General features: G+C 43.1%; 1 protein-coding gene across 1 annotated transcript in view; it reads left to right on the top strand.

Annotated features, from left to right (window-relative positions):
- Nucleotides 1-22,505, top strand: part of RNF215 (ring finger protein 215) — a 368,778-nt gene that overhangs the window by 316,954 nt on the left and 29,319 nt on the right. Inside the window, exons 8-9 of the mRNA XM_078667245.1 lie at nt 13,719-13,823; nt 15,963-16,079. Of these exons, the coding sequence (XP_078523371.1) occupies nt 13,719-13,823; nt 15,963-16,079 (222 nt within the window). The remainder of the gene's footprint in view (nt 1-13,718; nt 13,824-15,962; nt 16,080-22,505) is intronic.

Here is a 22,505-nt window from a genome sequence, read left to right as displayed (position 1 = left end):
AGGCCCAGATAGAGGGAATTTCCATAATCCATTCTGGATATTATGGTCGCCGCTACGACTGTACGCAGCATAGACTGGGACAGGACAGGGGCTAGCTTACGTAGCTGCCTAATGATGTTCGTGCAGCTTCCGATGACAGAGGAGATTTGGCTACACATTGATAAATCACTGTCCAGTTTAATCCCCAGACTTTTTACATTTGCACTCGGTTTTGGAGTTAAGCCTAACTCTTGTGGCTAGTAGAGATCGCCCCAAGGTGAGGTGGTGGATGAGATTACCAATACCTCGGTTTTGTCCGGGTTGATCTTTAATAGGTTTTCAGTCATCCACCCAACCGTGTGCCTTAGGATGTTCTGCACTTGGAGCTGCGCGGCCTTGGTGTTATCGATACTCAGCACAAGCTGAGTATCGTCCGCGTAGTTGAAAACTCTACAGCCCATATTAACCAGAGATGCAATCAGGGGTTGAAGATATAGATTAAACAGTAGCGGGGACAGTGCGGAGCCCTGAGGCACCCCACACTCTAAGGTCCCCACATCTGAAAACAAATCCCCCAGCTGTATCCTCTGTGTCCTTCCTGAGAGAAAGGATTTCAGCCAATTAAAGGCCACATTCCTAATCCCGAAATCCCGTAATCTCTCCAAGAGCAGGGCATGGCTGACAGTATCGAACGCCGCTGACAGATCTAAAAGAATCAGGGCGCTTGATTTCTTAGTATCAGCCATGCCTCTTAACTCATCCAGCACCGACAGCATCACCAACTCGGTGCTGTGATGTGCTCGAAACCCCGCCTGGCGCTCATGGAGTAGGTTGTGAGACTCCACATGGAGAGATAAGGATTTCAGGACATGCTGCTCCAAAATTTTGGAGAGGAAAGGCAGCTGAGAGATCGGTCTATAATTCTTCAGGACCATGGGATCCGCACCGGCCTTCTTCAGCAGGGGCTTGACTCTTGCTTCCTTAAGTTCTGCAGGTAGATATCCCATTGCTAGTGATCTGTTGAGGAGAGAGATAATACGTTCTTCCAGGACGGGGCGTGCCTCTCGAAATATACTCGGAGGGCATGGATCAGCTGGGGAGCCAGATTTTGTCCTGTCCATCAATTGCTCCAAGCTCAACGCGTCTATCTCTGGAAATTCCTCAATGGTGCAGTCAGTAGCTTTATGGGGATCAAGGTGTATTACAAGCTTATTCACCTTGGTGTTTTTTATTTCCAAGAGGATATTCTCCACTTTTTCTAAGAAGAATCTCTGGAAGGTGCCACTTTCTCTGCTGCCCTGTGCCCGCCCTTTCTCTTTAATGACTAACTCAGTCTCTATTTTAGCAGCGTGCCTGCGTGACTGCCAGCTCAGGCCTTGGAGTGTCAATCCGGGATGGCTGGGCCTGTCTGTTGCTACTTCTTCCGTCCTGGGGAGTAGGGGGAGGCAACCTCTAACGTATGAGTACTAACCCTCTCAGCTTACTTTTAAGTAAGGCTACTTACTGCTGAATGGGCCCCGCCAGCTGAGAGCTTCGATTTCTGTTCCTGATTCCATCTGTCTGTTTCAGAATGACTGAAACATTAGTGATAAGTGAGGCACAGGCGTTTGTTAACTTTTGGTCAGGCATTCTCACAGATGAGGGTACAGACCAGTCTGCCATAGCTGCCAAGGTTTCAGATTGCTATATGTGTCCTTTTCATAATTTCATTGTAATTATGGGTCAGCCACCGCAGTTGTTTGCACCAGTTTTAAGATATTAGCGTTCCTCGATCTAATTCATTTCTGAAATTTTTATGTTTCCCTTTCTTCATTGCTTGATTTTTTTTTTCACTCACAAGAAAGTGTCACTCATACGCGTCAAAATGTCACTCATAATTGTATTGAAATTTTGAAAATGTCACACATAGCAATCTGAAACCGTGGCAGCTATAAGTAAGTCTGGAAGGGGGCCCCTCCATGCACTTTGCAGGGGGCCCCCCCTTAGGTTTCGTTACGCCTCTGGTGCCATTCGTTAACAAGAAACTCTGATGTTAGCATTTTGTAGTACAACATTATTCTCATCAGGAGAGTTGACTAGAATGGGCCCTTACTTAAACTCTCTGGTGGGGACTGTGTGGTTATTAACTGTGGGAATCCGAATTAAGCTGATTGGTTAATTTTGCATAGTGCCCATATCGCCCATTAGAACCTTCAGTATAAACGTATCAACCACTTGCCACTGGGCTACATTTATAGACACCTTTCCTTTGAACAGACCATTAGGTCTGCACCGCCCCCCTCGGCACCTTGAACTAACTGCACATTTTAGAGGCTATAGATTGACCACCTAACGACTGCCTCTCACCGTCTGAAGCAGTAAGCCACTTTGCAGTTTGCAGTAACCCTAAAGCAATAGCATACAGGCAGATTTCCCAGAGCTGCCCCTAATTAAGGATTCATTAACTAATCTGATATGCTGGAACATTGCTGGTTTAAGTACAGTGGTAGAACCTGAATAGGCTTAATTATATCTCAAATATTACTGTAATGTTACAGGAAGCTTGTCATCTGCTGGTTATTGTTTGGATGGATTTAAAACGTTTGTCATGTCCGCCTCTTGTTCTGCTGGAGAAGGAGGTTGGGGGGATTTGTTACTCTGGTTCAAGTTTCCAAGTTCATGGTAATGCCGATTGCCTGTAACCAGCCTGGAATTCAAATGTCATGGGTAGTCCTCCAAAACAGGTTTAATTTTTTTAAAATTTATTTTTATAATCCTGTAGCAGAATTTGGTTGCCAAATCATAGCTTTGTTGTATGTGAGGAAAATTTTAAAATTTTAAGGAACAGGGCTGACTGTACCTTAAATGGATTTTATTTGGTCATGGGGATGCTTTTAATGCAAAGATAGGCCACAATGTAACCCAGTGTGATTCTTTGTTGGCATCTGGAAACACTTTGATTTTGGAGAGGGCAGGCAAGAGAGGCCAGATATTATTGTGCCCACTACTGGCGTTTAATCTTTGTAACCTGGCTGAAATCATGGGTGATCCCTTGGTACAAGTACTGCTTTTGTAGTCTGGGGACAAGGAACCATATTGATTATATATTCATCTCCAATGGTATGGCTGAGTATGTAGATGCAGGTGGTACCACAGAAAGTGGGGTTAGTGACCAAAACCCTGATAAACTAGCACTGTGCCTGCCAGTTAGCTTCCAACCACCCAAGTGTAAATGTGTGAATGATCTAACCCCTAAGGATAAGTGACTTCGGCTCTGGTGGTAGGTGGTGAATATCACCTACCTGCCGATTTACACTGTAAGTGTTAATCTTGGCCTGATTCATCATAATTTGTTCATTTTTGACTACCCGGCACCTGATTAGATTGACATTTTTTTAAATCTAAATCTATCCATCAAGACTTTCATAACTGGCCTTGTGAAAACGTCAAACTTACCTTTGTATTCTAATCTGATGAGTATTTTATCCCATCCTTGGTTTTATACACGTTTTGAGATTTTATGTTTTTTTATAATCTGATGAATATTTTATGTAATTACTGGTTTTAAATGTATTGTTTATCACTTTTGTTCTTTCATGATTATATCTGTATAATCGAATAAAGATAATCGATCAACCGTACTGGTACTATGTGGGAAGCATATGGATAGGAGATTCTATGGACTACAAGACTCCCTATTTCGTAAAAAAGAAGAAGCTGGGCAGGACAGGGCACTGAAATGCATTTACAACTATTTGGAAAATAATGATAATGGGGAGGTGAAATCCGATATCGTCTAGAGTGCATTGTAAGAAGTAGTAACAGAAGTTTGTCTCTGCCTTGGTGAGGCTCAATAAAGAAAGGCGAGAGAAATGAGAACACGTAGAAACCTGACAAACAGATGGAAGAAATTCACAAACGCACGAGCTCCCTAAAAATATGGGGGGACCTTGCTGCGGCCAGAGCTCAAGTTAAAGCTCTTGACACAAACAAAGTTGAATATGCGCTGGTGCGAGTTAGGCAAGGATATTATAATGGAGGCTGTGAAGCTGGTAAATTATTGGCCTGCAAACGGAACATAAATAGCACGAAGAAGGATATCTGCCATTACTAACGGGGAATGCTAATTACTTTCTGGAGACCAACACATAACTGAGGACATACGAAAGCACTATGAAGAACTATTTGGCCAGAGGTTGGGCCTACGGATGAGACAATTACTTCTCAAACGCACATGTACAAAAACTTATGACCGAGCAGGCGGAAGAGTCCATACTGATTGGCAAAATCATCAAAACCATAAGTAGGTTGAAAATAAACAAATTGCTTTACCCCAACGAGTTCACTCCCCTTTTTTTTGAAAAATCTTTTGATCACAACCTGGTCACCTGCTTATCTGTTTATTCAACAATTTTACAGAGTAGATGGTGATTATGAAATCAATTTTCCACTCGATAATTTTGATCATCCCCAAACATGGGAAAGACAAACGACTATGCAACTTTTTTGCAGATCCCGGTAAATATTGACACTAAACTGTTTTCAGGCGTTCTTGTGGGTATTTTTGAAAGGACTTTGCCAGGACTAGTAGACCCAGATCAGTCCGGCTGTATATCAATCTGAAATTGCAGTTACATTATCAAAAAACATGAGCACCTGCTCAAAAACATCAATAGGACTAGAAAAGAGATGCTGCTAGTCTCAGTGCATGCTAAGGAGGTGCTGAATTAGGTGCTCTGACCTTTCTTAGTCCGAATTATGATGACCTTCAGCCTTGGCACTTCTTTTTAAATTGGCTGGGTGTCACATACATTGGTAATGTATGTTCATGATATTATGATGACAATGACAAACATTTCAATGCCCATCACTGCCATTTTAATGGACTGCCTTTGTGATTATTTAACTTGGAATCCTGTTAGCTCCCACCCTACAATGAACTTGTCAAGTCATTTATAACTCCAGGCTGCAATCCGTCCTAATAGACTTAATATCCTGGCACCTGAGAGGTCTGTCTTGGTGTGAAAGAACCGTAGCAATAAAAATGACCACACCTAAGATTCACCACATCTTAGAGAAACTTTCACTCCCAGTATCCCCCACAAAAATATACACAAACTGCAGAGGCAAACAGATAACTTTGCCTGGGCAGGTTAAATGCACAGATTAGTCATAAACAGGGTGAAAAAAGATACCAGTGATGCCGGGCTAGCCCTACTTACCATTTTGAAATACTATCAAAGCACACAGCTACACTTAGAGTGGGGAAGCCTAGGAATAGAGAAACATTTGTTGTTTGTGGACCCCCCTAAAATACACAGTTCAGTAAGGTTTTTGGCTTCCTAAAAAGTATAGGGCGTGGGGACTGTACTTCTTCCCAGTCACAAGGGCCACATTGGGAGTGTGGGAAAGGTAAGCATTAGAAAAAGAGCTCACTTTTAAAGAGAATGACAAGAATGTAATCCCTTGAGACTTACAAAATCCTGTTAAACCAAGCAAAGGCGCCAAACTCTAGGTCAGTCTAGGCAGAAAATATGGGAGGAGAAATTAGTAAAACCATTAGCCAACTCAGAAGGGAGTTTTTTTGTTGCAAGGACATATAATCATGGTCACTTTAATTATGCGAATCTGCGGCTGCTGCATTTTTTGCATTAATATGGAAATGCCACATTTGCCTCATAACCCCCCCATCACCTACTGCATAATTGGCAGATTTACCCCCAAAAGTTACTAAAAATGCGACAACACTTGTGGAGTAGCAGAAGGTTGACTGATCACTTTTCAGTTGCATATTGCTGTATTTTGGTGTTAGACTAGTAATAATGAGGTGAAGCCTTTTTCCAAACAGAATTTCAATGTACAAAATAAACAAAATATTGTACTGATACTATGACAAAATGTGCTGTATTAGACTGCATAATTTGCTTTCTCTTTCTGCATAATTTAGTAAACCCCAATGCATATTTTATTCCTCCCTTGCTGCATAATTCCGGTGGCCCTGTATATAATTCCACAAGAGCTATGGCGGCAAAGGAGACCCTAATTAAAATAGCCACATATTGGTACCACACTCGGGAGGAATTATGGGAATGAGACAAATGCAGCGAAGTAAATGCGGGTAGGGATGTCATAGTGAGGGCACTCCAATATACCTCTTGAGGCTCTGCTTCAAGATGAAGACGTACAGCACTGCTGTGCTTAAAGTTGTAGGCAAAATGTTCATAACTCACTATCCCTAGATTCCCATTTTATTATCCATGACCACGTTAATAAACAAATATTTCCACTACATTCTCAAAGGGGGAAATTATGTTTCTTGCACATAGGGCAGTGAAACATGTGATTAGAGATCTTTGGGAGAAGATGAAATATTAGGATGTAGATATGGGGAAATGACCAAATAATCCTTGCCGGCCAGAGATTCTAGGCAATATATGTATATTTTCTTCTTTCTGAAAAATAAAACAAATTTGAATCATAACATAGGCTAGCATGTGGCAGTATTTGCCAGTTTCGACATTGTATTCTGTGGTGTTTTTATATTAAGTGATTTATAGTTAATAACCAAGTGGATTGTTTTAAATCTCAGATTGAGACTCCTTGGCTCACTTGCAGGTTTGCAGTGTACTTGTGTACGTACAGTGTAAATACTGTGTATTTGTTTATGTGGTTGCTGGTGAGGGGCACCAGTACTCATTGTTGGGGTCCAGTACTTCTTTTTCATCATCCGGCTTTAGCCTATTACAAGCAAGAGAAAGGGAAGATAGGGAAATCATGACAAAGGTAGAAAGCAGAGATGGAAAAAAGAACCAGCAAAAGGGAGCTAAAGAGGCATGAAGTGTATGGTGGTAGGAAATACGCATTGGGTGGAATCATGACAAGCCAGGCTTATGATTCAGAAAACCTAGCATTCAGCAATACATACAGTGGGCTCCTGAGAAAACATTGGGCCCCTCTACCTATTGTTTGCCAATTAATCACTGGATGTTTGTATTATTCTGAAGAAATTTAGATATACCTCATCCATTGTTCTGCACTGATCCAATTTCAAGATCACTCAATCCTAAAAAGCAGTCAGATTTATTTGAAAGCCTTCCACTGTTAAAACGTTATATTCATGGATCCTGTAAACCTCATTAATGACAGTAGTTTACCATCCTTTCCTTTTGTTATTTTTTTCATTACTATTTCCACAACATTTTCTATTTTTACTGGCAGTATGCTCCCTGCATCTTCTCTGCACCAATGTTTGTGAATAGGTCTAAGAATGCTCTTCTCCCAGAACTTTCTGTTTTGTTTTTATACTCTGTTTCTTTCTTTATTCGGATGCATACGGGTCCATAAAAGGTACAATAATACAGTTATACAATATAAAAGAAAACACAGCATAATATAAAAACATTACAAACAACTAAAACATCACCAGCATTTAAAACAATAAAGATCAATAAAGCTCTGAGGATCTAAAACTAAAGGGACCATCGCGCTAAAATTAACATCATGAGTGCAGGCCATTCAGAGATCAATCAATTCTAGAGAGCCTAGATCTGTAAGCGGCCCACAAAAAGCTTATCACTGCACAGAGGGTATAGGGGTTTGGTAGCAACTCTAAGTACAAAAGTGCCACTTTGGCCTGCCTAAACTTCAAGCTCTTTAGCGGGGGCCGACAAAATCATTTTCTTGGCAATGAGAACAATTTGCACAATAAAACAAAGTGAAGCATGTCCTGTGGAGATCTAAGATAGCAGCCACAAGGACCTCTTTGAGTTAGAGAACAAAATCCAGTTGGGATGCTAAAAGACAGTGACATTTATTAAATCTAAAATGTGTGATTAAAAATCTATCATAATGCAAAAAGGTATGGCTCCATGCTTAACACAGATTTTAACATTACATAAACCCTCACTCTGGGTTTACTGAGCTCAATATTTTCACAATGGGCAGTGGAGAATTTATGGTGTAAGTCTTTTGTGATGTGAACATCCCCAGGGCTTAAAGTGTCCTAGGCAAAGAAAATGTCTGGTCTTCCTATAGCCTGAAAAGACTCCTTTACACATCGTATCCATGGAATTTCTTTTTTGATAATCAATTTTTTTGTTTTGAAAAGTATGAAACAAATCAGCATAAGCACAGAGGACAATAAGTCAATTACATTTATAGGAGCGTAGCATCCCACGGTTTTAAACTCCATAAGATATACACAAGCATAGTAAGTAAGCAAATTATACCAAACCTTTCACAGTACCCAGCCACTTTCCCCACACCCTACGGTACTTCTTGGGACATCCTCTTGCCACATAAAGGGTTTTTTCTTGGGTCACGCACCAGTCCACCCCCTCTCGACACTTCACAAGATCGGGCGGGCCAGGACATTTCCATGCCGCCGCTATGTCGCGCTTGGCTAGTATCCATGGAATTCTATTGCCGTGTTCCAATGCCAAACAATTCGATAGGATCAAGTGGTTTAAACCCTTATCCTCCGTTTTGTTTTTTTGTTGTGTCAACAAACCCATCATTGCCCACTCTGAAAATCTCACAGTGTTTAAGTAATTCTGCTACTTCTCCTTCATCTTTAGTATGATAATTGATTGAGGGAATTTTATAGTGACATATGTGCTACAAAGCAGTCTCTGAGCACTCTGAGATATGAAAGGAAATAACAGAAAAGACGATGTTGTACAGACGGTCAAGCCGTACAAAGCCCAAGAAGGAACATCATCATTTTAAATGGGTACCCAAGTGCAATCTGATTTTATACCCAAGACATCGCAAAAGGAAAATTATTCTATTAGCATCTGCTTTACAACAATGCTTGGTTGCTCAGTCTCTCTAGTTTAGCAATGAACACAAATTAGCAAGGGTGCAGAAAGCGATCTATCTGTCCGTCAGTGAACCAAGCCACAAACTTGTCCCAACGGCAGGCGAATACACTTTTTGTTAATGGATGCCTGGCTGCCAAGATGATGTCAAAGTCCCTCAACTGTACTACTTAATCTCCACATATAAAGGTGGAGAGTGCTCATGTTCAGGTGAATAACTCTTCAAGGTAAGAGGGGGCTGTAGGTCCCAATCCCTTACTAACCGTATTGAGTAGAATCGAGGTAAAGTACTTGTCCTTGACAATGGGAGACCCCCTCCCCCTTTGAGACAATAGGTTTACAAGGAAGTCAGGACAAGTTAGGGGTTGTCTTCATTCGCGGCAAAAATTCCAATAATACGATTGCTTAGAAAGGTTTTTATCCGGTATGGCTCATATTTGAGTTTTCAGAGTCAAATAGAGAAAGGTGACAGCCAACACGAGTTTCACCCCTTGAATGGCCATCCGGCCTGAGGCTTCCGTAGGGCATAGTCGGAAAGGTCAGGACATTAGGTAGTCCCGTTCTGCACACTTGTCAGTCCATGCTCTAAAAAAATGGCGTATTTCCTGGTGTGAGTCCTTCGTTTCAATCGGCACCTGATGGGTCCTCCCCAATCCTGAAAGAGACCTTTAGCCACCTCAGGGTGCAGTACAGAATATGTGGCTGGTGAGGATTCAACGACTAAGCACGTCTACCCTGACGTTCGGAGATCCCCCCAGGTGCTGCATGACCAGGATAATGTCCTGATTTTTCAGCCATGTCCAGAGGCACATAGCTTTCTGGCCCAGGGCACACAACTCCACTACACCCTGCTTTTTGCTGTACAACATGACAGTAGTGTTGTCCATTAACATCTGGACCAGCTTCCCTTTGATAGAGGGCAGGAAAGCTTTCAGTGCCAAGCGAATTGCACTCAGCTGCAGAAGATTGATGTGGAGCAGAGTCTCCACCAGAGACCACTGACTTCTGATCTCCTCCTCTCCCAGATGGCCGCCCCAGCCCAGAAGCGATGCATCTCTCACCACTGTCAGCTATTGATGAGGAAGGGAGAGGGGGTCTGCTGCTAACCTAATTGCGGACCTTAGCCAACGCTGCAGTTCTTTCGCTGCCTCCTTCAAAATCTGAATGAGGTCGGAGAGGTTCCCTGGGATTGCGTGTGCTGGAACCTCATATCATATTGCAGAGCCTGCATATACCATCGAGCATGCTTCACCAGCAGAATGCAGGAGGCCATCTGACCCAGCAGTCTCGGAGTCCACCTCACCGAAATCCAGGACTGAGGTTGAAACATCTGGATCATAGCCCAAATGTTGTGGACGTTCTACTCAGGAGGGTATGCACGGAAAGGCACTCTTTCCGCAATGCCTCACATAAAAGTTAGTGTCTTAGAAAGAATCCGGTGTTATTTCATAATGTTGATGGAGAACCCCAGCAGATGCAGGAGGTCCACCGTATTCTGGACATGGGTAACAACCACCTGTGTTGAGCACACCTTCAGCAGCCACTTGTTGAGGTAGGGAAAGACTGGTATCCTCAACCTCCACAGATGTGCTGCAACCACCTCCATCACTTTTGTGAACACCCTGGGTTCACAGGTGAGACCAAAGGGGAGCACAGCATATTGAAAATGCTCATGGCCCACCATGAACCCCAGGTAATGCCAGTCGGCCTGTAGGATGTAGATATGAAAATAGGCGTCCTGGAGATCCAACGCTACCATCCAGTCTCTGGGGTCCAACACTGACAGGACATGAGTAAGTGTTATCATCTTGAATTTCACCTTCCTCAGGAAGGCATTGAGAGGGCACAGGTCTACAATTGGGCGGAGGCCTCCATCTTTCTTTGGCACCAGAAAGTAGCAAGAAGAGCAACTACAACCTACTTCTGATACGGGCACCTTCTTGATGACTCCTTTGGCCAAAAGAGCCTGCACTTCCTGCTGCAACAAGAAGAGGTGACCCTCAGTCATCTGATCCTCCATCAGCTGATCCAAGTACTGTGCTTGGGGCGGGGGTTCCCAGGAATAGAAGTACATAACCCCACTGGCCAGTTTGGAGCACCCACTTGTACAAAGTTATGGGTTACCATTGGGGAAAGTAATACCTGACCCTGCCTCCAACAGAGCTGTAATGTTGCAAGGGCATACTTAAGGAGTTTGGAGGCTGTTGGGATGGTGGCGGACTGGGCGGATCTGATTTTAGTTCTCACAGGACTTGTGGGAGCTGCGTCCGTAGCCACGAAAAGGCGGTAAAGCCTGTTGGCCATGGTGACTTTACTGAGAAGGACGTGGCTGGTAGTCTATACTATAGGAACAAAAAGAAAAGTGAGGCTAGCATGGGCCATAGCACACTCCAGTGATCGGGCAGTGAGCCTTTTGTCCATGAAGCGCTAAAGCGCTGTGTCGGCTTTGTCACCAAAAAGGTGACTGCCATCAAAGGGCATGTCCATAAGGGATGCCTGGACATTCCCTGAAAAGCCAGATGACTACAGCCAGGCATGGCGGCAGAGTGTCACCAATGAAGCAATGGCCTTGCTGAGTGAGTCAGTTGCGTCCTTCCGCATCTGATATTGAATTTTACACCGTCCCTGCCGTCGGCCATAGCCTGATTCCGTATGGCTCGGGGCTCCTTCAAAACTAGAGGCAGTACTTGCGCAACCTTTTACTTTTACTGACAGCAGCTGTTAAATTGGTACTAACCAACTGGAAAGACACAAGAAAAACTAGCTATAAAGGATGGATCAACTGGGTCACACATCTGAGAGGAGCGGACAGCATCGTGCTACAGCACTCACCCTGGAAAGCGTCATTGAGGGGGCTGTCGGAGTTTCTGGACATGTACCTAGACCCTTGTTAACCTCCATAAACAATTGGCACGCACAGTCAGTGCACTGACCCCCGAACCAAAATTACGGTGCACAACAGAGCCCTGGTGGGCTCGCAGGAGGTCTCATGACCCTGAATGCCTGAAAGACGTAATGCAGTTTGTACAGCTGTGCCAATGTAATGCAAAGCAACTGTACCTTTCTATAAGCCTGTCCTATCCCTCTTTGTTTCACCTCTTACCTTTCTGTCCTTTCCTCCTTACATCTCTCTCACTGTCAAAATGTAAGCAGTAAGGGGTAGCTACATTTGCATAATTGTACGAAAGACTTCTGCCATTCGTGGCTAACCCTGTAACAGTACTTGTGATTTGTATACTGCATATACATTTTTTTTTTTAAGATGTCTCTGTCAGATCACTGTATTTTACATGCAATTGACTCACTACTTCTTAGGCTCATTGACTGGCACACTATAAATGTTCTCTCTTACAAAAGGTAGCAAGTTTAAAACTGGAGAACTATGGTCAAAAGTAGTCATACTAAACAAGATGCAAGGTATACGCTGTGGATGCAGGATTTCCACTTCAATAATATCTCCATGTCTTTTTAATTGAAAATGGATAAGTATTAGAATTACTTTAGAAGCACTGTGAGATTTTCAAAGTGGTCAATGACGGGTTTGTCTACAGAACAAAACCTTCTGGGAGAAGAGCATTGCAGTAGTGCAGTCAAGAGACTCCAAAATGATAGAAATCTGATGTTGAGATTCAAGCGTTGGAAGGATCTTGATAATAAGACAAAAACCCTGGTCATATCCTGAGTTTACATATTGGGCTGAAATGACAAATCATCAGTGAACATGACGTGTGTATGACCTGACATTTGTGCACCAGCTTATTGCCTATTTTGGTTGGCCACATTCCCGGAATTGGGTGCAGTTGCCACTTTATGAGTACCATGATTTTAGCTTTAAAGTTGTAGAGGCATGAGCAACTGGCCCACATTCATTCCACCACCATGTTTTGTCAGAGTACATGTGGAAAACTTTGAGTTCATCAAAGTATAGAGATAAGGGTTCGAAAATTGGGATTACAACAACAATTGTTACAGACACTTCGACCCGGATTACAAGTTGGGCGGTTCATTCCGTTCCGTGTGAAAACCCCTGTTTACGCATGGGACGGAATAATGAGTTTGGTTTTATTTTGCACATCTGATAATTATCGGATGCGTTGAATAAATCGACATTTGTAAAATTTCGGCAGGTCAAGCCTGCTGAGATTTACCAGGGGAAATGTTTATGGTATTTAGCATACAATGCAGATTTTGGTGTGTGTATCACTACCATCTGCGTGTTATTCCCCTGTAACTCTTATTAGGTACTATTTATTGCACCCCATAACCAACCCCAGGGTATCGTTATTTACCAGGAGGTATAAATAGCACCTTGTAATCTCGGCCCAAGAAGAGTTGCACACTGAGTCAGTGGAAAGTTTTGTCAAACTAATATGCTGAGAGCAAATTGATAAGATAAGTTCATTCTAAAAGACAATTGGACATAGAAATTCTGTATGCCCCTCTGGTGTAGCAGTAAAATTACCTCTTGATGTGAGTAACTGGTGTTCCTAGGACACACCTATCACACCGGTCGTGTTCCATGAGTTGGATGGGTGAGGCCTAAACAGCAAGGGCACTGGAACTCTGAGTGTCCAGGTATCAGTGTTCAGTAGCCACAAAATGTAGGGATTTATTTGTGCATATGTGCATGTTGGCATGCTCCTGGTGTTGCAAGGGCTCTCTTAGATGTTGTTGCACAGATACTTTGAGGTGCTGATGTTGCATGGATAGTAGGAGGAGATGGTGTTACACAGATATCCTTGTGTGCCTGCTTGGTATGAATACCTGAAAAGCTGATGTGGCTCGGTTGGATACTATCTGATGCTGTAGTTTCACATACAATATCACTTCCTGGTGTTACAAAGGCACTTTAAAAAAGGGTGGTGTTGCACGAACACTGTAATGCTGTGTAAGATGTATTTCCTACTTGTATCGATATTGACATTTGAAATGTGCTTGCAGGGGTTGACACTCACTCTATGGTCCACATGTGGGCGCTCCCGGGGCGGCCTGTATGGAGAATGGCAGGGGGTGATATGCACAGGAGAGACCAGCTCACAGGTACAGGTGTGTACTTTACAAGACATAAAGGATTATGTCCATGCACAAAGGTGTGTAGATTCCCTCTACTTTTCTTTTTTGAGTGTTTGCCTTCACTGGGAGTCTCCTTCATATTACATCCCTCACTCCTCTCCATGGACTAACTCTCTTCTCTTGGTCTTTCTATCCCCTTTGAAGTCATTTCCCTGTCTACTAATTCCTCAATGTCTGATTCTCCTCAGTTGTTTCCCTCACCCTGAACTCAAAACATCACACAGTCTGTTGATCTGAGGATCTTCTACCCAATTTGGAACTCCAACCAGGAGATTCTATCTCAGTTCCATTATTCACAGCTCCTTCATAGTTGCTTTCCTCCTCTAGAATCTTTCTTTTGGTTCCACCTTCCAGTCTCCTGTCTTTAGGACCACATTAGTCCCTTCAGTCTTTGTTCCTCTCTTGCTTTTGTATGGATAACCACTTAGAGTATTTCTTCTCTTCCATGCAGTAGAAATATCTCTTGAAGTCACTGCCTCCTCTGTTAAAGATTTTATTTCTCTATCCTTAAAGACAGCATCTGTTCCACTGGGAGTCTCTCCTCTTTCGTCTTCCCTTGAAGCCCACTGGCGGCAAACCTCCTTTCCTCCTCTTCATTAGCCTCTCTTTTTATACTGGGGTTTCGGTCCAGCTAAAATATTTTTTTGGGGTACTCTTTTCTTCAGAGATAGGCCTTTTGGCCATTCACATGGTTCATTTCTATACCCTAGAAGCATGTGTCATTAATCCACATCATAATAATGTATGTTGCCTGTCATGAAGCTGAAAAGCTGCAGTGTCTCTGGCCATTGTGGGCCAATGTTGTATACCACTGCTCTTCTACATCATATCTCTCTCTCCTTACGTTCTCTGGGTTCTGTAGCCTTCTCCTCTCTTATATCTGTATATGTTTCTCCCCCCTGTCATCCCCTCGCCTCCTCTAATGAGACAATATAAATACTTCTGTCTTTCTCACTTCCTCAGTAGCACCATGCCCATTAAGGCTATTTAGTCGCTACTCCCTCCATTTGGTCACAAGCCCCCACTCTATGTGTTCTATCTGAGTTTATTTCCTTAAGAATTTCCCTCTTTCATTCATCAGAATCGTTCAGACTTGCTGGAAATTGTTCCATAAACAATCGCAAATTCAGGCATTTCTATCCTGTGGTAGAGCCTTTAAGGATGAAGGAACCTCCAAGACATGTGTTTATATGGTTTTTGTAAAGCTGATCCTAGTGGTATGACTCAATGGCAGTCTTACTGCATACTAGAATATATTTCCCTACTTTAAGTCGGAAATCAAATGTATGTGGTTTATATCACACAGAACAGGGGAAACTGATGTGGGCTGACATACACACAACATTATGTAATAAAATACTAATTTACCCCATACGTAGAGCAATTACTAGATCGCACTCTGGGTGTCAGTAAAAAGGAAGGTAGCTGTTGCCATGGAATTTCCTAATGTTGGGGAGCAGATGGCAGCCGGGGTTCCTGTTAGTTGCAAGCTTTTTGCATTTTTGAAAAGCCCAACCAGAAAATAGCAAATAATTTAAAATGAAGGAACACTACACGAAAGAAATTACAAAAGAACGATTGAGCTCCAAGTCAGTAGGGGTTTTAAATATACTAGTCATCACTGGTACACATCTTGTAAGAAATATGCTGTCATTTGTTAGAGCTGGTCACTGCTGATTCTGTGCATTCTCAGCTTCTCATTTCCTTTCTTCATTTTTTTCTCTTACCGTTTGGGCCTGCCTGGCATTTTGTTTTATGTTCCCGATTGGGAGCCTTGTTTCTTTCTTCTTGTGAAATGTGGTTTCTCATAAACTTCCATTTATATCCTTCTCTTGGCTTTCTCTGCTCTTCAATTTAGAATATCACTTATTCTCCTTATCTGTCTACTTGGAGTTTCTTGCTTACTTCAGGTTCTCTTTTCTTCCTTATAACAGTGTGGTCTCTCTCTTGGTATTATTCTCTCCCCCCCCCCCCCCCATCCCACCTCTTGAGTTCTTTTCCCACCACTGCTCCTTTGAGGCCTTTCCACTCGGATCCACCTTGGGGGTACTTTTCACTGTACAAGTGTTCAAGCGGCCTTTGTTGTATTGAAGTTCTAACTCTTCTTTGCAGAAGTACCTGCAGCAGCTGTGGAACACAATCTTGCTGGTCTCTCTGATCGTGTGCACAGGAGTCATCGTCCATGTCCAGCGACGTTCCAGACTTCAGCTGTCAAACCCTGATCCAGAGGTCAGTGTCTCTCTATAGCTCTCTCCACAAATGCATCCATCTCTGTTGTAGCCATTGAACACAGCCACCGTTGAATGTTGCATGTTCTTCTTATCCTCAGGGATTTCCACTATAGGCTGCATCTGTTGACTCAATCGTTCATTCTTGTCAAGACTGTCTTTGAGCACTGATAGTACCAGGGAACCATGCCATCCCTTAATAAAAATACTGATCTCCGGCTGTCAGTGATAGCTGATATACCCCTTTATTGCAAGTAGTGAAATCTTGTTACCAGTCCACTACAATCAGTAATAGATATTCATACTATCCTACTACCAGCACATAGCCCCCTGCTGCCTGATGTAATCCCTCCATCAGGACAGAGTGTGCCCTCAGTGGTTATCTGTGAAATTTGAGAATAACTATCTAGCAGGATACAGTGCTAGCGACAGCTAGTAACAGAACTTCATACTATGCGTCCTTCTGCAACAAGTGTTAAGAGTATAAAGTTACTTACCTTTAGCAACAGTTGTTCATGACAAGTATCTTCCAGGCATTGCTAACTCTTTAAAAGATGCCTTGGAAAATGGCAACCTTTTTTAAACCCACACAGATGGCTTTCCTTGAGAAAAGAGTCTTGTGCCATTGAAAAGCAGAGGTCAGGGGATGCGATTTGCAGAAAGGGGTACACTCTGGGAACAATTTCAGTTCAAATGTAGAGTATGCAAACTCACACTCATTCTGAAACTCCATGGAATGCATTCACAAGTTGGTCATGAGTCTGAGGTACTGCCCATGAAAATTCAATTGCTACAGGTAGGTAACTTTCTTTTTCTGATGTAAAACCCGCAAATCACACTGCAAAAAATACCTTTAAATTGGATATTCATGGGAACGAAGGAAAGAAAAAGTGACACGTTCATCGCCAAGGCAAGATTCAAGAGTCAGTAGCAATAAATGTTGGAGGGGTGGAAATCCACACATCGGGCCACACCTGTGTATAACCAGCCTGTGAAAATTGGTTGTAAAATCGTTGGGCAACACAGTGAAGCAGATACAAGCACAGATGAGAGGTCTTAGAACCCTGAACACTCTTAAATGGCAAAGACCCAGTTTGATTGTAGATGCTTTCTGGGTTCCCTTATTAATGCGAAGATCAAAGAACACTTTGAGGTTAAGGATCTTAGTGTTAGGGATGTGGCAGTTTCCAGATGTTTTTGTGACTTTATCTTTTTTAAGAAAACACAGACGGAAAAGAATTGGCTACAGATGGTTGTCATGATGCAATAATACACAGCACATTCTAATGAATTATACAGTAGCACAGTACATTACAGTCATCAGCATGTATTGGTCTTCACACGACAGATATAGTAAACAATCTAGAAAAGTCCCTACCAGCCACCCCATGTCAACTGTGCTGCTCTACATGATCCTATTTAAGGGATCAGTGGGTTATATGCAGACAAGCACACACAGTATATTTCCACAGTTTCACACCACAGACGACTCCTTTTCCAAGTTATCACAGAGAGTACAGCCTCCCTTCTATAGAGCAAAACATTTCTTAATGGGTCCCAAAAATTGTACGGATGAGGTGTTGTTTGGAGCATTAAAGAGTACGTATCAAACATCTCATTACAGTATTTGAGGTCTTAAATCTGATTCTCCCTTAACAGTGAGCATCTGGGAAACCAGGCATCTCCACTCTTCTCTGCAAAGTCAAACACATCAGTGTTTCAGACACTTGTGTGAAGAAATCCTGGATCACTGTGCACTCTTCGATGAAGAAAGTCGATGAAAAAAATCTACCTCCTTAATAGCACATCTCTTACAAGTATCACCTTGATCTGGCCTTGGCTGAGCTACAGAGGTGTATAATGTAGTCAAAATAGGAACTTAATATGTTGTAGTTTGTCTACTATTGAAAGATATCAGTTCACCTGCTTACAGCAATACTCCCAGTGCTTGTCTGTTTATGCTTGTCCTACATCTGCACCCAGAATTTCCTTGCCACAGGGTTATTTAGAATCTGTACATTGAGAATGTCTGAGTGTATAAAACACACTGTGTGTCCTGTAGTCCTTCTCTGTATCATCGTGCTTAATAGCACATATTCCTGTGGGAGAACTGGAGGGGATGAGCATAGATCCTCATATGCATGTAAAAGACTGAATTATAGACACATTGCAAACCCCTTTTAAACTTTGAAGTAACGTAAAGTAGGGAACTGTACCATGTGGAAAAAATCCCCTTGCACATGTAACTATACATTTGCTAGTTTCTTTTTGGATCCCATCTCCAATGTAAACTGAATTCTGGGATTATCAGTGAGTGTATTGTATGTCGTTTTTGTAGAGCGCGTGGTTACCAGAAGGCATCCCAGCGCATGGGGAGCTAGAAGAGAATATCTGGGAAGGATCAGCCAATTTAGCAAGATCATAATAGTGTCGGAGCTGATTTGGACCATGTTTATTTCATAGTGATTTCCTTTGGAAAAGCCAGAGCTGTTTGCAGATAGCCCACTTTGAGTAATCTGTTACGATTATTTTGTGTTTTACAGTACTTAGGCTGCTGAAACTAGTACACCGCATAGTGTGCCTGTTCAGCTAAATTGTCCAAATGTAATTAAGCTGTTTCCAGACCTCCCTGTTCCAGTGGACTTGAGAGGCCATCCAACCGAACAATTGCCTGCCTGCTAGCCCAGACCAACCATAGTAGTTTTGGTTATAGTTTGTGAAGAAAAATCTCTTAGGCTGGAAGACTGGCACTGTGAGAAATGTGGATTATTATATGGTATGGTTGTGCGACATCAACATATAATAATGACAAAAAATAGGTTGTATTTTTATCTTTAAATAGACACCTCAGCAGCAAAAATACACTGTGGTGTTCCGGATATATGAAGTTTAAATAAACAATAAATCACTGCTCTTCACTCTATGAAATAAAACTTTGTAATCTGCTGCGATCACGGTTTAGGGTTACCACGACAAGACACTGGAAAACAGCTATCTAGGCACTCTTCGTTGGGCCAACTCTGATAGGAGCTAGTCACAAGGACCAGTCAGGTCCAGGGGGACAGTTTCCATGAACTGTTCTAAGTCCTTAGGTCAAACCACCATCGAAGCAAGGGATACAGAATGCCGACGATGCTAAGGATGCTGAGAAGGTGCAGTGGTTCCACCCCACGGTCCTCGAGCTTAGGGGGCAGCGTGGGCGCAAATTTGGCCTTGTGGGTCAATCTCCTACAGTGTACGGGTGAAGACCAGCACCAGACCAGTTGCCACAGGTCAACTTGTCTCCAGTTACAGCAAACCCAGTAGTTTCCTTTAACTTGTAGTAACTTTCTTGCTGGGTGACCAAACTGCACTCTGACGACTCTTCCCGGCCCAGCAGACTCTGGGTCAGGACTTGGTCTCCTAGGCTGCACCTCGGTGTCCAGCTGCAGTCAGGCTTCTTGGGTCTGGGCTCTCAAGGGCACAAGAGTCTCTGCTTGTACGTCACTTGTGGCTGTAACAGGAAGTCAACTAACTGACTCATGGAGTCACTTCCTCTGTCTGGCACACATGGGCAATGTTTGCACGAGTTTGGCACCTCAAGTACAGTCCTCTCTTTGCTAGTTGACAGTTACGGCAGGTGCAGTCCAGACTTTAGTGCAGCCTCTCTTTGCTGGGTCCAGTGAGTAGCAGGGCAGACCTTCATCAGTCTTCTCTCCGGTACAGATGTGATCTGAGGTCTGGGTGCCAGGGCTGCGCATTTAATGCCCACTACGAGCGAAGGGAGTGGTAGCGTCTAATTAGTCAATAGACTACCAGGTCTTCTCTCGCCTGAAGACAACTTTTTGTGAAATGTGATATCTAGCTATCCCAGAGTGCACTATTCTTCCCACGCCCAACAGGCTGAGACCCTTCTTTCTGTGTGTGGTGCTCCCCAGCCCAACTCAGAGGGTTGGCTACCTGGGGCTACACTCCCATTGAAAAAATTGTTTGGCAACGGCTTTGCCCTCTTTGTTCAAAATGCCAATCTGTCTTCTAAAACAAAAGAACAGCCCCTTCTAAGTGTGATTATCATTCGCACTTCACAGACTGCTTACCCTGTAAAGCTCACCTTTTGGGCCCACACGCTCTCTGGTCATACTGCCAAGATTGGATCAAACCTCTTCCCTCAGCAGGTCCTTTGTTCCTCTTTCTGATAGTCATTCTCACCTCTCCCCTGAAGGGCAGCAGTCTGTCTCAAGGACAGCGGTTGTGTGCAACCGAAAACGACTGCTAGACCACTTTGAGCAACAAAGTTGCAACTTTCTTAAGTTGCCATCTGTAAAATAGTTGTATTAAATTAACTTGAGAAACAATTTGGATTTAAAGTAGCGGGGGGGGACCTGAACTAACCAGAAGATAGTACAAGGTACATGGTAATGTGCTTCACATACCATGGCTTCAAGAAATCCATGTGGAACCAGTGTTCCAAATTAAGGTTGTGCATTGGGTGGTATGCTAACAGCTGTGCCTCCGAGGCTAGCCATGTCGAGATAGGTGATCATGGTCACGGTGCTGCTGCTTGGACCTGTCACTGTATAGTGAACACCCCTATATTGTTCCAAGGTGTCATGTTGAAACTGTTTGAGTGGGGCAAAGCAGTGTCTGTGAGGCAGCCACTATTTCCTGTTGCAGAGGTTGGTAGTTCTGTTTTTAAAATTGTTTTAATTGCAGTGATGTCTCGGGTGTTTCGGTTCTAGACCTCTCAGCCCTGTGTTCTATCTCTATAGAGTGGAGCACGATATTGTGCAGGAGACCTACTTTCAAGTTCAGTGGTGAAGTAATTCACTGTATGGTGCAAAAGGGGGATATTTTTAAGTGTCTATGCCCAGGTCAGTGATAATATGTCAAAGCCTGTAGGGTCCGGATTAAAAGCACTTGAAATAATAGTTCCACTCATATAGAGCTATTCCTGTTCCAGATGGTCCTGGTCCTGGAATGCCTGTTCAGGCTGTCTCAGGAGAATATTGGTGCAATGTCAATGATTGGTGCAGGTAGGGAGGTTTACCAGATCTTGAAAAGGCCTAAGCCTGACCATCCAAACCCTTTTGACGAGATGCATCAATTGGCACTTTGCCACAGTCATAGACATAAAAGCATTAAGTAAATTACAAAATCAAAGCTCTGAGTTGCAAGTATTGTGTCAACAGGGTGACCACGTCAGTAGCAAGATAGAGGGGGCCCAGGTCGAGCATTCTGCTTCAATGGCTCTCCAGTAGGTTAATTGATTGCCTGGAACAGAGGAGTTTGCCATCACAGTTGGCAAGTGGTCGGTAGATAGGCTTAAACGTTGGAATACCAACGGAACAACTCTAGGAGTGGGAAATAGTTAAAGTGTGCTGGAATTGTTTAGAGTGTTAAATTTACGCTTACGTTAAACTGTAGTGACAACTAGCTTTGGATGCTAGACTATCCAGGGCGACCTATTTCCATTGGGACATCTTATCTCATTCACGAAATCTGCAGGACCTTGTTGGTGTACTTATGTCCAGCACTAGAAGAATGGAGTAGAATGCTGCATTCAATTCTGGAGAGGACATCCGGTCTGCAGGACATTCTTTTGTAGGTTCTTTTACAGTGAATGGATAACACCAGCGACGAGGCCACAGCAGTTCAGCCAGCATTATTATCATTTTGGATTAGCTCATCTTAAGTTGAGCTTCTGCATAAAAAGAAAAAAACCTGCCCAACTAATCAAAAGTGCATCTGCCTGGAGTTAGGTTCCAGGTACCAGGACAGAAAAGTATTTTTATTTTTGCGTTTCTTACTATTTCAAACAAATAGACCTGTAAGAGAAACTTTCATGCTCTTAGGATATTTGCTTAAACATTTTATAGACTTGAGTGATAGATGACTGGAGTGACAAGCAAAGAGTCAGGGCCAGTACCAACGCCCTCTAACCTAGTATACCATCCCCCTTATAAATCCCCCATGTGTAGGTATGTGTAGCTATGTTCACACTATGTTCCCTATCTAGCAATAGGGCGCCCGTTTGAATCCATGGTAATGTATACACAGTATTTTGCCCTGTAATTTATATATGCACCCCTCCACAACTGTTTGTGGTACTCCCTGCAGCCTGTAACATGTGCTCATACTACTTTTTGTTGCCATCAAGGATCTCCCCACTCTGATGCAAATAGTGGCCTTCCCTCCTACAGCATATCATGCCTCTGATACAGTCATTGACTCATATGATGCCCATACACTCTGTGGTGTATGCCTACAATTGTATCCCCTCAGCCATATACATCAGTGTCTTCAGAATACCCTCATATTACCCTTGATGTCCCGCAGAATACAGTGCAGCCTGCAGCAAGTGACACTCTCCTCCATTAGTTTAAGAGGTTCCAGCAGCCTTGGGTATATATTCACTTTACCCTACACCTCCGAAAGATGATGGTGCCAC

This window comes from Lissotriton helveticus, chromosome 11 (assembly GCF_964261635.1).
Source record: "Lissotriton helveticus chromosome 11, aLisHel1.1, whole genome shotgun sequence".
NCBI classification, from domain to species: Eukaryota; Metazoa; Chordata; class Amphibia; order Caudata; family Salamandridae; genus Lissotriton; species Lissotriton helveticus.
Note: the sequence above shows the minus strand (reverse complement) of the source record. Positions and strands in the feature narration are given on the sequence as shown.